This window comes from Pezoporus occidentalis, unplaced genomic scaffold (assembly GCF_034315485.1).
Source record: "Pezoporus occidentalis ecotype Australia unplaced genomic scaffold, CSIRO_AGI_Poc_V1 ctg39, whole genome shotgun sequence".
NCBI classification, from domain to species: Eukaryota; Metazoa; Chordata; class Aves; order Psittaciformes; family Psittacidae; genus Pezoporus; species Pezoporus occidentalis.
The window spans coordinates 795,543-807,984 of NW_026915713.1; the positions used below are offsets into that span (position 1 = coordinate 795,543).

At 38.2% G+C, this 12,442-nt stretch overlaps 1 protein-coding gene across 13 annotated transcripts in view; it reads left to right on the forward strand.

The window, feature by feature from the left end:
* PTPRK (protein tyrosine phosphatase receptor type K) overlaps positions 1-12,442 on the forward strand; it is a 396,766-nt gene that overhangs the window by 311,744 nt on the left and 72,580 nt on the right. For all 13 annotated transcript variants that reach the window (XM_062632339.1, XM_062632343.1, XM_062632342.1 and 10 more), the window contains exons 10-12: positions 194-395; positions 3,306-3,411; positions 10,770-11,043. In XM_062632339.1, the coding sequence (XP_062488323.1) occupies positions 194-395; positions 3,306-3,411; positions 10,770-11,043 (582 nt within the window). The remainder of the gene's footprint in view (positions 1-193; positions 396-3,305; positions 3,412-10,769; positions 11,044-12,442) is intronic.

Below are 12,442 nucleotides of genomic sequence, written 5' to 3' on the forward strand. Positions count from 1 at the left end.
TCATGAACTAAAATCACAAAGAGAGATGAAGGGCACCTGCACAGCCTTTTCAAGTGAAGCAATCTCTACAAGTCCCCATGCTATCCCCAAGATGACTGGGTAGATGTGTCATTTTTTCCTTTCCAGCTAAACTAACCTAATCTGCGTGTGCCAAAAACTGCAGCAATTGTCACAAAACTAATTCTTTTCACAGGTCAGCTATAGCAGTATAAGGTCATTTGATCCTGCAGTTCCAGTTGCAGGACCTCCACAAACTGTTTCAAAGCTGTGGAACAGCACACACCACGTCTTCTCACACTTGCATCCTGGTACTACTTACCAGTTCTTCATACGTGCAAGTACTGTCAAAGGGTTCGGACCAGCGACCACAATCAATGTGACAACCAACATCTCAGGTAAAAACAAAAAACAAAAGCAGGAAAAAAAATAAAGGGTAATGCTTTTGGATTTTTTTTAATTTTTTTTAAGACTGGAAAAATCATGCCCTGGTGTGGAATGGAAAAGAAAACCCCTAAAAAAAAGCCTGTCATGTTGTGAAACTATAATACTGAAAATGTTTTTGAGCATATTTGCCAGAGTAGCGTAAGTTCAGGGATAAATTCTTGCATGATATGAAAATTGCACACCTGTAGTGGTTAACTGTTTGATTTTGTGTAATCTTCTACTTTCATCTGAAGATTATGAAGTGCTTGTACAAACCTTAACTAATTAAGCCTTACAGCACTCCATAGGTCATTAAGTACTGTATTTGCTTTGCAGATTGGTAAAGTCAGATGCAGACTTACTCAAGGTGACACCACTTAGTAGCATGCAGCTATAACAGAATTGGGGTGGTTAGGAAGAAGTGTGAATTTTCTTTTGCCAGATTCATATAGGTCTGCTTCCTTGTGGCTTTATTCACTTACTGCAGCGCACCAAGATTGGCACTATTTGTCTAACACACTGCAAACTCTAGAAGAAAGTGATGTCAAATGCCATGCCTTAGCTTTTTTTTTTTCAATTTCAGTATTCTAAAAAAAAAAAAAAAAAGATAGTCTCTTATGAAGTTGATAGCAGAAGATAAGTCAGTCGTTGTATCTAAAGTGTTGATTTTATGATGTCGCAACTTCGGAGCTTGGAAGAGATCAACAAATTTAGTCATTCAAAAATTTAAGCAGCACAAAGTGGGCTATTTTCCTTACTATCTGCCATAATGAAATTTCTATTGTCCTATAAAGTGAAGTTAATAATGTATTGGAGTGCACCTACCACTTCTATGGGAAACTACTCACATAGTCTCCTCACCCAGTTCCCAAAACCATGTGCATAAATCAAAATGTGAGAAAAATCAGGCTTCTTGAATTATGTAGCAAGTGAAATGCTGTAGTTGTTGTAGTCAAATGGAATGATTTGTTGAATTCCATCCCAACACATAAGCACTAGCACTCTGCATACCCCAAACCCAAAAGAAAAACCTCCAACCATCAAATCACCAAAAAAAATAATCAAGCAAAATGTTCTTTTCTGTTTATCTAGCTACTAGGTTGTTTTGAAGTCTAATATTTTACCCAGGTTACTTTATGGTCCTTGCGTTTCTTCACAGTAAATCCTAGTTCATAAATTTTCATGGATAATGGTGGTGTAGTACTTGCATACTTGTCTTCTAACCATTCTGTAGGAGGGAAAACTAAAAAAAAAAGAAAGACGTAACTATGTAATAGCTTGCTTGCATGTCTGTCCCCCAGACATTTCAGACATTTGAGAAATAAGCACCTTAACATGTTTGGATTGTTTTCCACCCAGAAATTTCAGGAATTTTGACCAGAATTCCATCAACCACACTTTGTAGACACAGTATGCGTCTCCTAGTCAGCAAAACATGATTAATATGAGGAAATCTTAAAGGCAGGCTGTGACACCCTTTATATCTGAATTTCAGCCTGTTGTTTTTTTCATCTTGCTTTATGCTCAACTGTTGTCTTGTTTCACTCTGCATAGCTGGCACTTTTTAGGAAGCAATGTGTTTCAGGAAATGCTAGCTTTCTTTTAATGACGAGTGAAATTACTCATTTTAAACAAGCTTACAAGTAGTTGCTGTGATCCTAGTGAACATGGTGTAAACAGTAATTTATAAATGAACATTAAATTAACACTTTTTCTAGAAAATAATATTTCCTGAAGTAAGAGTAATATTTATGTTCATCTCAGATCTGGGACTAATGAAGCAAAGCTTTCAATCTCTCAGTGCTCTTCTATCTATTGATATATTATTGTAAAATTATTATGACTGAAATGATTGATATCCTGCTAGGAAACATCTTTTTTGTGAAAAATAATTTTGAAATACACAGGCATCATTAACAATATAAAGATATATTTAAAAAAAAAACAAAACAACACCCTTGCAGGTAGTTTTCAAGCTTGTTAAAGGTTAGTAATTAATATAAATCTATCATTTTCTGAATCACAGAAAAACATCTTTTTTTTTTTTATCTTGTGCTAGATCTGGAGTCAGCAACAATATTACCAGTAAGGACTGTAACAGGTTTGTGGCAGCAGAATAAAGTTGGATGGTTGAAGTAATCACCAACACCAGCCATCCAACCTACAACATGGGGGTTGCTGCCATGGAGACCTGACAGCCAGTTCATTAGTGAATCAGTTTCTGAACTGCTTCTAGTTTTGACTTTGATCTTGTTTTTTCTTAATACACTGGGCTGAAGAATGCAGTGGTTCAGAAGCTGATTAATAAGCGGCTTGACTATGCATTGCTAGAAATGGATGAGGAAATCGGCGTGCGAATAGACTCCCCTGTACAGTTCTAGTCCGCAGATGCATGTCTATCCAAGCCCAGTTTTCCTGCACTTGAGTTGGTATTGGCATGGTCTCCTTTGACCTGTAAAAGGATATGTAAAAGGTTCTTAAATTGTTGGAGGAGGAAAAAGACGTGTCAGAGATTGGGTCTTCAAGATGGTGGTTATTGTGCTTTGTAAGGTAGAAATAGTGAAGCCAAAATGAGATTTTGTAGTCTCAGGGTTTCTTGGCAGTCACTGCCTCCCTCTATTTCTATCCTTGAATAAACCTGTTTGACTTGATAGGTACCATGATTTGAGGGGGAGCAGTAAGGTTGTCAGTTACTGATGAAGTCCCCATTCGTGCTGTAGTAAAAGATTGAGCTTGACTAAAAAATCACTAAAAAAGACTCATGTGGCTGGTGAAGATTGTGGCTTTGTACTATATTGCAAACAGCCATAATCTCATGAAAATTCAAAATGCTTTCACTGATTTTTTTCTTATTCTTTTCCTTCCCATTCAATATTAATCAGCTCCCACTTTACCGGACTACGAAGGAGTCGATGCATCTCTCAATGAAACCGCTACTACAATAACTGTACTCTTGAGACCAGCACAGGCCAAAGGTGCACCCATCAGGTAAAAAAAATAAATTAAAAACCCCGAATAATCAAGATAATTTTTGGGGGTTAATTATTTGCTGTATGGAAGCTGATAGCGCTGTTCATTTCCAAGTGACATTCATTTGACTTTACTGTTGTTTTTCTTAGCTAGGCTGAGCTTGCCAATAGATCTGTAATGAAAAGGATTTTTTTTTTCTTTTTTTAATAGTCATGACCTGAATCATCCTGATAGCTGTCCTGTTTGATTTAGGGTCCCCAGGACCAATCTCCTATCCATTATCATTTCATTTTAGTTTCTCACAGTGTCTCTGAAATATGAGGTTGAAAGGTGTTTGTCAGAAAGTGGATTTGAAAATAACACATCCTCTCCAGTGCTTCACATCAGCTATTCAATAGAATATATGTATGACTGCAAAATTGGAAGCTCAGACGAAATGAGAGAATAATAGTGATGAATACAAACTATTTGACCTTTTTCCTCTCAGAATGCTTCTTACTAGAAATCATGTAGCAAGCTATTAAATTTTCTTTGCCATGTCCTATAATCATATTAAAGTGTTTCATTTATGTTAACTTTCTTTCCCTTTCTGCACTCTATTGAGAGATAATTTAATTCTGTTTGCAAAGAGATCCTGCTCTTTGCTTCTACTTGTTAGTGCAGAAATTTTGTGACATTATTTGGTTGCATTTGTGTTTTATTGATGTGGCTGCATCAGCAATATTCAGGGACAGGGTTGACTAATTGGAGGTTAATTAGCTACTGAACATCAGAACCTTTTCATGCTCTTACCCTTGTGACATTTTAGAGAAATGTGAGCTAATGCATTTCATTCTGTGTTACATTAAGTCAGTTACTGTGGCTCAGCTGACATCAAGTAATGTGCCTGAGCCCTAATATTCTCTAATAGGAAAATAAACTATTTCTTAAGTCTGTTTCCATTAAAAGAAATGCATGTTTTACATGGATGTTGTAGGGATGAGTCACGTACCTATAAGCATTTTTATATGCTTGTCATATAGTCACCCTTATGATTGATATGCTCAAGTTACTTATTTATATTCTGTTGTAGAAGATAATCTGAAGTCATTCCTTTTATAGGAGATAGTGGTGGGGTTTATATTCATAAATAGTAACCCCCTACGTTTCTGAAATACGTAGTTTCCGAAAGATTGACCTGGACCAAACCTAGGATTTTTCGGGGTGTGAGGAATGATAAAATGGACAGGACTACATCCAGTACAGAACTTGGATTCCTAAAAAGGGGGTTTTGTTGAATTGATACAGCAGAAACCAATCCTGTGATCTGAAAATGCTCCCAAGTTATACAAGTGCTTAAACTCACTACACACCTTTGTAGGTGCTTTTAAAGGCTTCCAGGTGTCGTGCTGCTGGCCGTAACCAAAGCTGTCCCTATTTGAGAAATGTGGTATCTGTCTCTCATCTATACCGTACCAAATCCTTTCAGTTTTGTACATGGTCTCCCAAGGAGGCTGATGCATAGGCTTTCCCAGAGCACGCCTGCCAGACAGCATGGGGATCTGCTGACAGTGGTGCACATCTTCTTTACAGCAATTGGTGTATGGCATATTTATGCAGACAGCAGCAGGCCACCCACCTTCTGTCCCACCACTCAATTTGAGAGGCGTCAGTCTCGCAACCCACTTTTCTCTCCTGGGGGTTTTCTTTTGTGAACTGGTAGCATGATGGTATGTGGCTAGAGGGCTACTCCTACCTAGCTTGGGGAGTTCTTTCCGTACACTGTGCTGGCAGGCAGGTAACTCACTGCAGAGTAAACCTACAGCACACCACCTCATGTATATTCTCTCAATTTTCCTTGCAGCATGCTCAGTACTATGACATGAGCTAAAGCACTTATGAAGGTGGCAAAAAGGATCTATGTACTAAATGTTAAGAGATAGTTTGACAGAGTATTAATAACTGTTGTTTGAGTATGTTCTCAAAAAAGCATATGTTCCTCTTCCTGTCTTCCATCTTTTCTCTCCACTTTTATTAATTTCTAAATCCTAAGAGATTACATGTAATTTCTAACATCAAAAGGCAAAGGAAATATGTCATTTACCATAACCAAAGAGCTGGGTTTTTTTTTTTGTTAAAGCAAACAGGTGTTGAATTTTTCACTTGGAATAAGAAGCATTCTCCAGGGGAATGTAGAAGACATGGTCCCATTCCCTTTTCTGAAGTTAACACATGTTGCAGTCAGGTATTTTTCAGCAGCTTGTTAATAGGGAAGATAAATGTAGCACCCTGTAATTCTGAATTGATTAAATGCATTTTGTTAAACTTTATGATGCATTTTAGTGAAGGTTTACTCCATCCACACTGCAGTTGTGTTTCCACTACAAGCTGGCTTGCTGCCATAATGAGTGCTAGTAGGTAGGTGGGAAAAAAATGCATCACCATGCCTGCAGCTGTGATTGAGTAGAAGGGAGTCAAATGCTCTTTTTCAGCCTGACACTGAAGAATACGGTTGACTTTTTGAAAACATTTGTTTGCACCCAGTGCTCTATTCCCTGGAGCTGTAGATGGTTAAAAGATCATTTTATGTAATAGCAGTATGTCCATGTTTTAAGAAAAAATAAATAATAATAATAATAAAGCTTAGTCTCATACTCTTAGTCTCATACGCTTTCACTTTGACAAACAAAATACTATCATCAGATTTTGTTGTACTTCACCCTTTCCATCAGTACAGCCTCCCAGGAAATGGATTTTCCTTAACTCAAGTGTAATCTATATGCAGCTGTCAATCATTTATTTAAGACACTAGATGCCATAGTCGTCACAGTTTAAACAGTATTCTAATCATATCTTCCCTGTCAAGTGTTACCGTGTAATCTCTAGCATTCTTTATGGCCTCCTGAAGTTTTAAACCAAGTTACAAACTAGAAATGCAAGGGGAGATGGGGCTGTATGGCTCAGGCTCACTCTGAAGCAAGTACCATTTCACCATCAATCTTGTGGATGAGATACCAGTCAGTAGAATCAATGGTGCTTCACTGATTTATCTGAAGATGTGATTTGTCACTGTAGTTCTTCTGAAGGATTCTAATTGAGCACCAGAACAGCAATCCTGTTTTCAAATGCTACTGCAGATGCAGATTACAAACAGTGTATATCAGAATCAGGACAGACAGCTTTTTAATTATGAAATTAATTTTATTATTTGATTGTTAAAGGTTTTTTTTCTTACACCTCAGTATGCAAAATCAGGTTATTTTCATTTTGCAACAAGACTAATTAAGTGGACCATGTCAGGAAGCAGCTAAAACTTAGTTATCAGTCAGGATTCCAAGAGCTGGGGTTGTAACTCGGGCTTTCAGTCAGTCTGGTACCTGTCAAAGGAGAAGATGCTTTGTCACCACTAGGCCTGAAGTACGAACAACATTTTCACTGCCATACCCCTTTGGAAGCCTGAATTTCTAATGAGAGGTGAAAAGGAAGAACTGTTGGAAGGGGCTTCCTTCAGCTGTCTGTAATGGTCTTGGTCAATAGGGAGGTACTGTGCAGGTTTTCTTGAGTAAAAAAAAAAGTAAAAAAAGGGGCTGGTTTTGACATGAAAAATAATTTCTTCATGCAAATCTCAGCTGAGGAGCTCTTTATCTGCTATGTCTTTCTCTGCATACATGGCTGCCTTAGGTGACTGTTTGGCCTTTATGATCCCAATAACTTATGTAGCAGGTTTTGAAATTTGCATTACTGTTCAGAATAGCTTAGAATTTATTTTAGTCACCAGGTTGAAGGAATATTGTCATCTAGGTTTTTCCCTTCTCCCTCTGTATTTCTCTCTTATTCTTTCCTTGATGTATGGGAAGACCAGAAAAAAATTGCTATTGTAGGAATTCCCCCAGCACCAGTCATAAGAAAACTTTCTCAATAATTGAATTCACACCATTACACAAAAAGTGTGTAGCAAATGTAGGATCATTGAAGCTAGAATTATTAATATGTAGAAAAAGAGAGTACATAGTTGTTAACCTTTCACTTATAGGCTGATATCAGACCACATTTGCAGTCACTGAATACCCTGCTTTTGAAGTTGCAAATATTAACTTTAGCTTCTTTCTTCACATCTTACAGCAGGGTGTCCTTTCTGAACACTATTATGAGTACATAGAGTAACAGTGCTGCTTTGGGGCCCTATAGCATTTAGTAAATGGGTTTAAACAGATGGTATCACAAAGGCCCCAGAGGTAAATGACTGTATTCCTCCATGTCTTGTTAGTCTGTAATGTTGCATGAAAAATGCAGCCAGATCCCCTTTTCCACACAGATAGGCACATCTTTTATTTAAAAAAAAAAAAGTTTGTGAAAATAATTTAAAAAAAAAAAAAAAACACTAAGCAAAACAAAAATAAATAGATAAAATAAAACAAAAAACAAAACCTCCCCAAACAAAAACTTAAAGCCTTGGAGACTTTATGGAGACTCTGAAGACTCTGAAGACTGTGTTAACTTAAAGTAACTGTATAAATGTTTAAATGCAGAAGGCTACAGTGTGTATATCTGCTTCTTATTTTCGACATTTTGTAGCTTTTCAGATGTAGGGAACGAAAAAGCATTATTTTTTGAAATATTTTATGTAAATTGCTTTCATTTGAATTTTTTTCAGAACCTTCACATTTTATCATTTCATGCTTAAAATTTGCAATACCTTTTCTATAACACTGAAAACTGCTGCATGTTTTTAAAGAATGCTATTGAAAGAGACTTTCCTGATATGTAACACTCATGCCCTTCATCTTTGATACTTGTTTTGGTTTTGTCTCCAAAGAGACTTGACCCTTAAAAAAAAAGACAACTCATTTACACCTTACTCTATAAAATGTGGGGGGGGGGAGGGCGAACGGGTGTTTAATTTGGTATCTGTGGTGGAGCTTTGCTGCTCAGAGGTGTGACAAACAGGGCTGTTCCAGGGGACAGTTGCCTCTGTCATGCACAGGCATTGTCTGCCTTTCTGCTCTCCCTGCTGGCTTTCTCCTATGAAGTTGGCAGGTGTCACAGATGACAAGTTGCCTGCTCTCCTGGCACTTCAGAGAGCAGAATTTGTGTCTGTCCCAGTCCTTTGGCAGCTCATAAGAGAAAACTGCAGAATGGAGGGAGCAGAGATGCAGTGTCTGTGTTCCCAGGACTCACCAGTTGATTGGCTACCCAGTTTGGAAGCAGTCGTTTTAACCCTGCCTGGATCCACAACCAGGCCAGGGAGGGAATGGCAGCGCCAGTAGTCATTTCTTCCCTTTGGGTGGTATAAACAAAAATTATACTTTATATGCTGACAAGTTTGTGAAATATCGATGCTTTTAGGGGATTTTGCTAGTACATTAATTTTGAAGCATAGAAATATTCTGGGCATTTAGGGGTCTTGTAGAAGTAAATTAGAATCATCACAGTAGGTGATTTTCAACCAGGGTCAGTTCACAGACAGTTTATGAGAAACACAGATCCATGGAACCAACTCATAATTTTTTTTTTATCTTTTTTTTTACCTGGAGTTTCAAATTCTTTCCTGTTAGGGTGGTGAGGCACTGAATGGGTTGCCGGCTCCATGTTCAAGACCAGGCTGGACGAGGCCTTGGGTAACAGGATATTACAGGGGTAATGGGTCCTTTCCAACCCTAACTATTCTATGATTCTATGATCTATAACATCCCTAGCCAAGTTTGATTCTTACAGGGCCTTGGCTTTCCTAACTTGGTCCCTAGCTTCCCAGACAACATCGCTATACTCTTCCCAGGCCAGCTGTCCTTGCTTCCACATTTTATAAGCCTTTTTTTCATTTGATGGGATAGGTGACCTTGTATATTCCTTTTAAACACTTTGAAAGGGAAGAAAGAGGCTTTCCTCCTTAATGTTTTAGGTGCTAGGAAAAGGGAATGCTAACTTCTTCTTTTAGCTCAAGAAAGACATGAAACTAATTTCTTATTTTTTTTCTTCTCTCCTCTCTTCCATTCCCCAGTATCATACTTCATCTCTGCCACTACAGTTATTGGGTTTTCTGGGCAGTAGGAGCAAAGAAAATTGACAAAATAATATAATGCTGCCCCGTAAGTTCTGAAAGAAGGAGGATTGTCTTTTCCTGTGCCTTTCAGAGTCCCTGCAGCAATGCACTGGCACTACGAGAGCTCTATTCCATTTTACTATTTTTGTTTAGGCAGCTTTAAAAAAAACCAAGACAGGCAGTTCTGCTAGCTGAATTGAATACAGGTCTTGTCTGAATTGGCAGGTCTTGTATACATGCTGAGGCATATTTTCACAGTAATCTTTCCTAAGGTCTTCAAATGTATCTGCATATAAATGAGAAATTGTTGCATGTATACACATCTGTGCATATGTGCGTACGTGTATGTAGAGTCGTTAAACCCCAAGCCCCTCTTTTTTGTCTCCTTTTTTTTTATATATGAACTGAAGAATTGACTCATGCTCTCAATATGTAAGTTCTGTACTTCTGCACAGCAGAGGAAGCTGATAACGAGTTGATAACAACCTGCAGTTAGGTCGTTTCCCTAAAGAAAAAGAATAATTATAATTACCTGTTCCGTTTTGAGCAGGTGATTTTGAAAAGTAACCAAGCCATGGACCATTTCAAGAGAGATATTGGGAGTTTGGGATGGCATTTTAATAGGAGAAATGCCATCTGCTTCAGCAATTTGTAATGTTTTATCATTGACAACTGTAGAGGAATGAGGCAGTCTATTTTGGTGAAATGGACAGATTTCTGTCCATCTGTGCTTGTATCGCAGCATGTCACATGTACTTTAGATCTGCATAGCTCTGAGCCAAGATAGAAGCCACAGCAAGGTCAAGAGGTGGAGAAGCCTGTCAGCATATTCTGTCTCTAATGATATGACAACTGCAAATTGGTGCTTCAGGCATAACCTGAAGGTAGTCATTACGTTGGACCTTGAAGCTCATTTTTATCTGATATCGTTTCAAAAGAAGATGCTAACTTCAGATGCTTCTGATTAGCCAAGAGTTTAATCTAGTGTAGATTAAAATCAGATTCATTACTGGGTTTCTTCGTTAGAAAAAAAGAAAAATAGATATTGTTGTTAGAAGGATTATTGTTGTTGTTGTTGTATGGATTTGCATTGTTGTTTCTTCTGAAAAAAAAAAAGAAGAGAATGTTGCTTCTTTCCAATGGCTGAATTAAATAGCTCTGTTATATTTCAAGCCTTTGTTTCTTCTCTTCATCTACACATCTGCTATTTCTTTTTTCTTCATTTTCTATTTAAGTTTACAGAAAGCAATTGAGTTAATTATTATTTATTAATTATTAATAATAAGTCTTTTCGGAGACTACAGATTTGACCCTAGTAGGTGACCTTAAGGTTATGCTGGTTTTCCTGTCTCACCAGTGCCTACCAGATTGTTGTTGAGGAACTGCACCCACACCGAACAAAGCGAGAAACGGGTGCCATGGAGTGCTACCAAATCCCCGTCACCTATCAAACTGCTCTTAGCGGAGGGTCACCATATTACTTTGCTGCCGAGCTGCCCCCTGGAAACCTGCCAGAGCCAGTCCCTTTTACCGTGGGTGACAACAGGACTTACCAGGGTTTCTGGAACCCGCCACTGGCTCCTCGGAAAGGCTACAACATCTATTTCCAGGCCATGAGCAGCGTCGAGAAGGTAAGTGCCAATCACACCTTTCTCCTGCAAGGAGTCAAAGACATGGCCATGGTGACAATTAGAGGACTGTTGGAGTTGGATGCAGTAGGTGTTGGCAGTGACATGGCTGTAGTTCCTTCCATGCTGTGACAGCATGCCAGCGTGCCATTCACATTTCGCACCCTCCTTGTGTGAATCTTTTATTTATAGTTTAGAAAACTATAGAAAATTGCAGTCATTTGTCCATAGGAATCCCTATATGAAGTGCCCAGGCAGGCCAGAAAGGAGCTAGAAAGGACAGCCAGACTGATAGCTGCTATTCACATCAGACCCATCAGAAAGGAGAAGCTGCTGTGTTTACCCATCCATACATTTGGGTCTCAGCAGTGATCGAACAAATCCTGGCTGACAGGCAGCCTTGCCTTGGACCCTTTCAAAGCAAATCTCACCTTCTACCTATGGTTATGAAAACTGCATATGCATCAAGTTGAATGGGGACAAAGGAGGAGGTAATTAAACTGTATTGGAGCTGCTTGAGAACTGGATGCTTTTTTTCTGACAGAAGAGACCATACCTTCTATTTAGTTCTTACCTATAGACCTGTATGAAGCAAAGAAAGCAAACTAAAAGGTAACTGCTAGATACTCATCTATATTTCCCTTACCTCCTACAAATAATTCCCTTTGCTTTTGTTGGCTTCCAGCAGGCTAAATTGTAAGGGAATTTTTTTCATTCCTCAAGAAATAAATGAGAGGGAAGAGTAAAATAAAAATATTAAATACAAAAATAAATCTTTATTTTGGCTTTTACATTTTGACAGATAAGTAGAAGATAAGGGAAGAACATACAGTTTTTTACTTTAACTTGATTTCAAGTTGTGATCGAGCTTAATTCTAAAATGTTTTTCTCTGGTATGATTTACAACTTTGGATCAGATTTCTGTTCCTACAGGGATTTGGGAGGAGGATTGAGGAGCTTTGCTCTGCATTCTTCCAGGACAGAGATCTAGTTATTGTAAGGTAACCTCTAAGCCGCAGAATGTTTAAACGGTTCCTTTACTATAAACTATTGGGAGCACCAAAATCATCAAGGGAAAGTAAATTATGCTCTGAAATATGCTGTAGGATTGTGATGAGGGTTATGCTGTGATCTTCACAGACATTTTGACCAAAAGTGGACAAGTAAATCCAGTAATTGGGAAGAGTGCTTAGGTAAGATTAGTTTGATAAAATTTGTTGGGCTTTCATTTAGATTGAAAAATTGTCTTTATGGAACGCTTATGGGAAGCCTCAATTCACAGCTTTGCTTGTTCTTTATGAGCTGTGTTTGCAAAATAGCACCAACATATTTTGCCTGTTGTGCGAGAATCTTCAAGAGAGAGAATCCCAGGGGATGCACTCAGGGATGGAGTGCTGGGGGC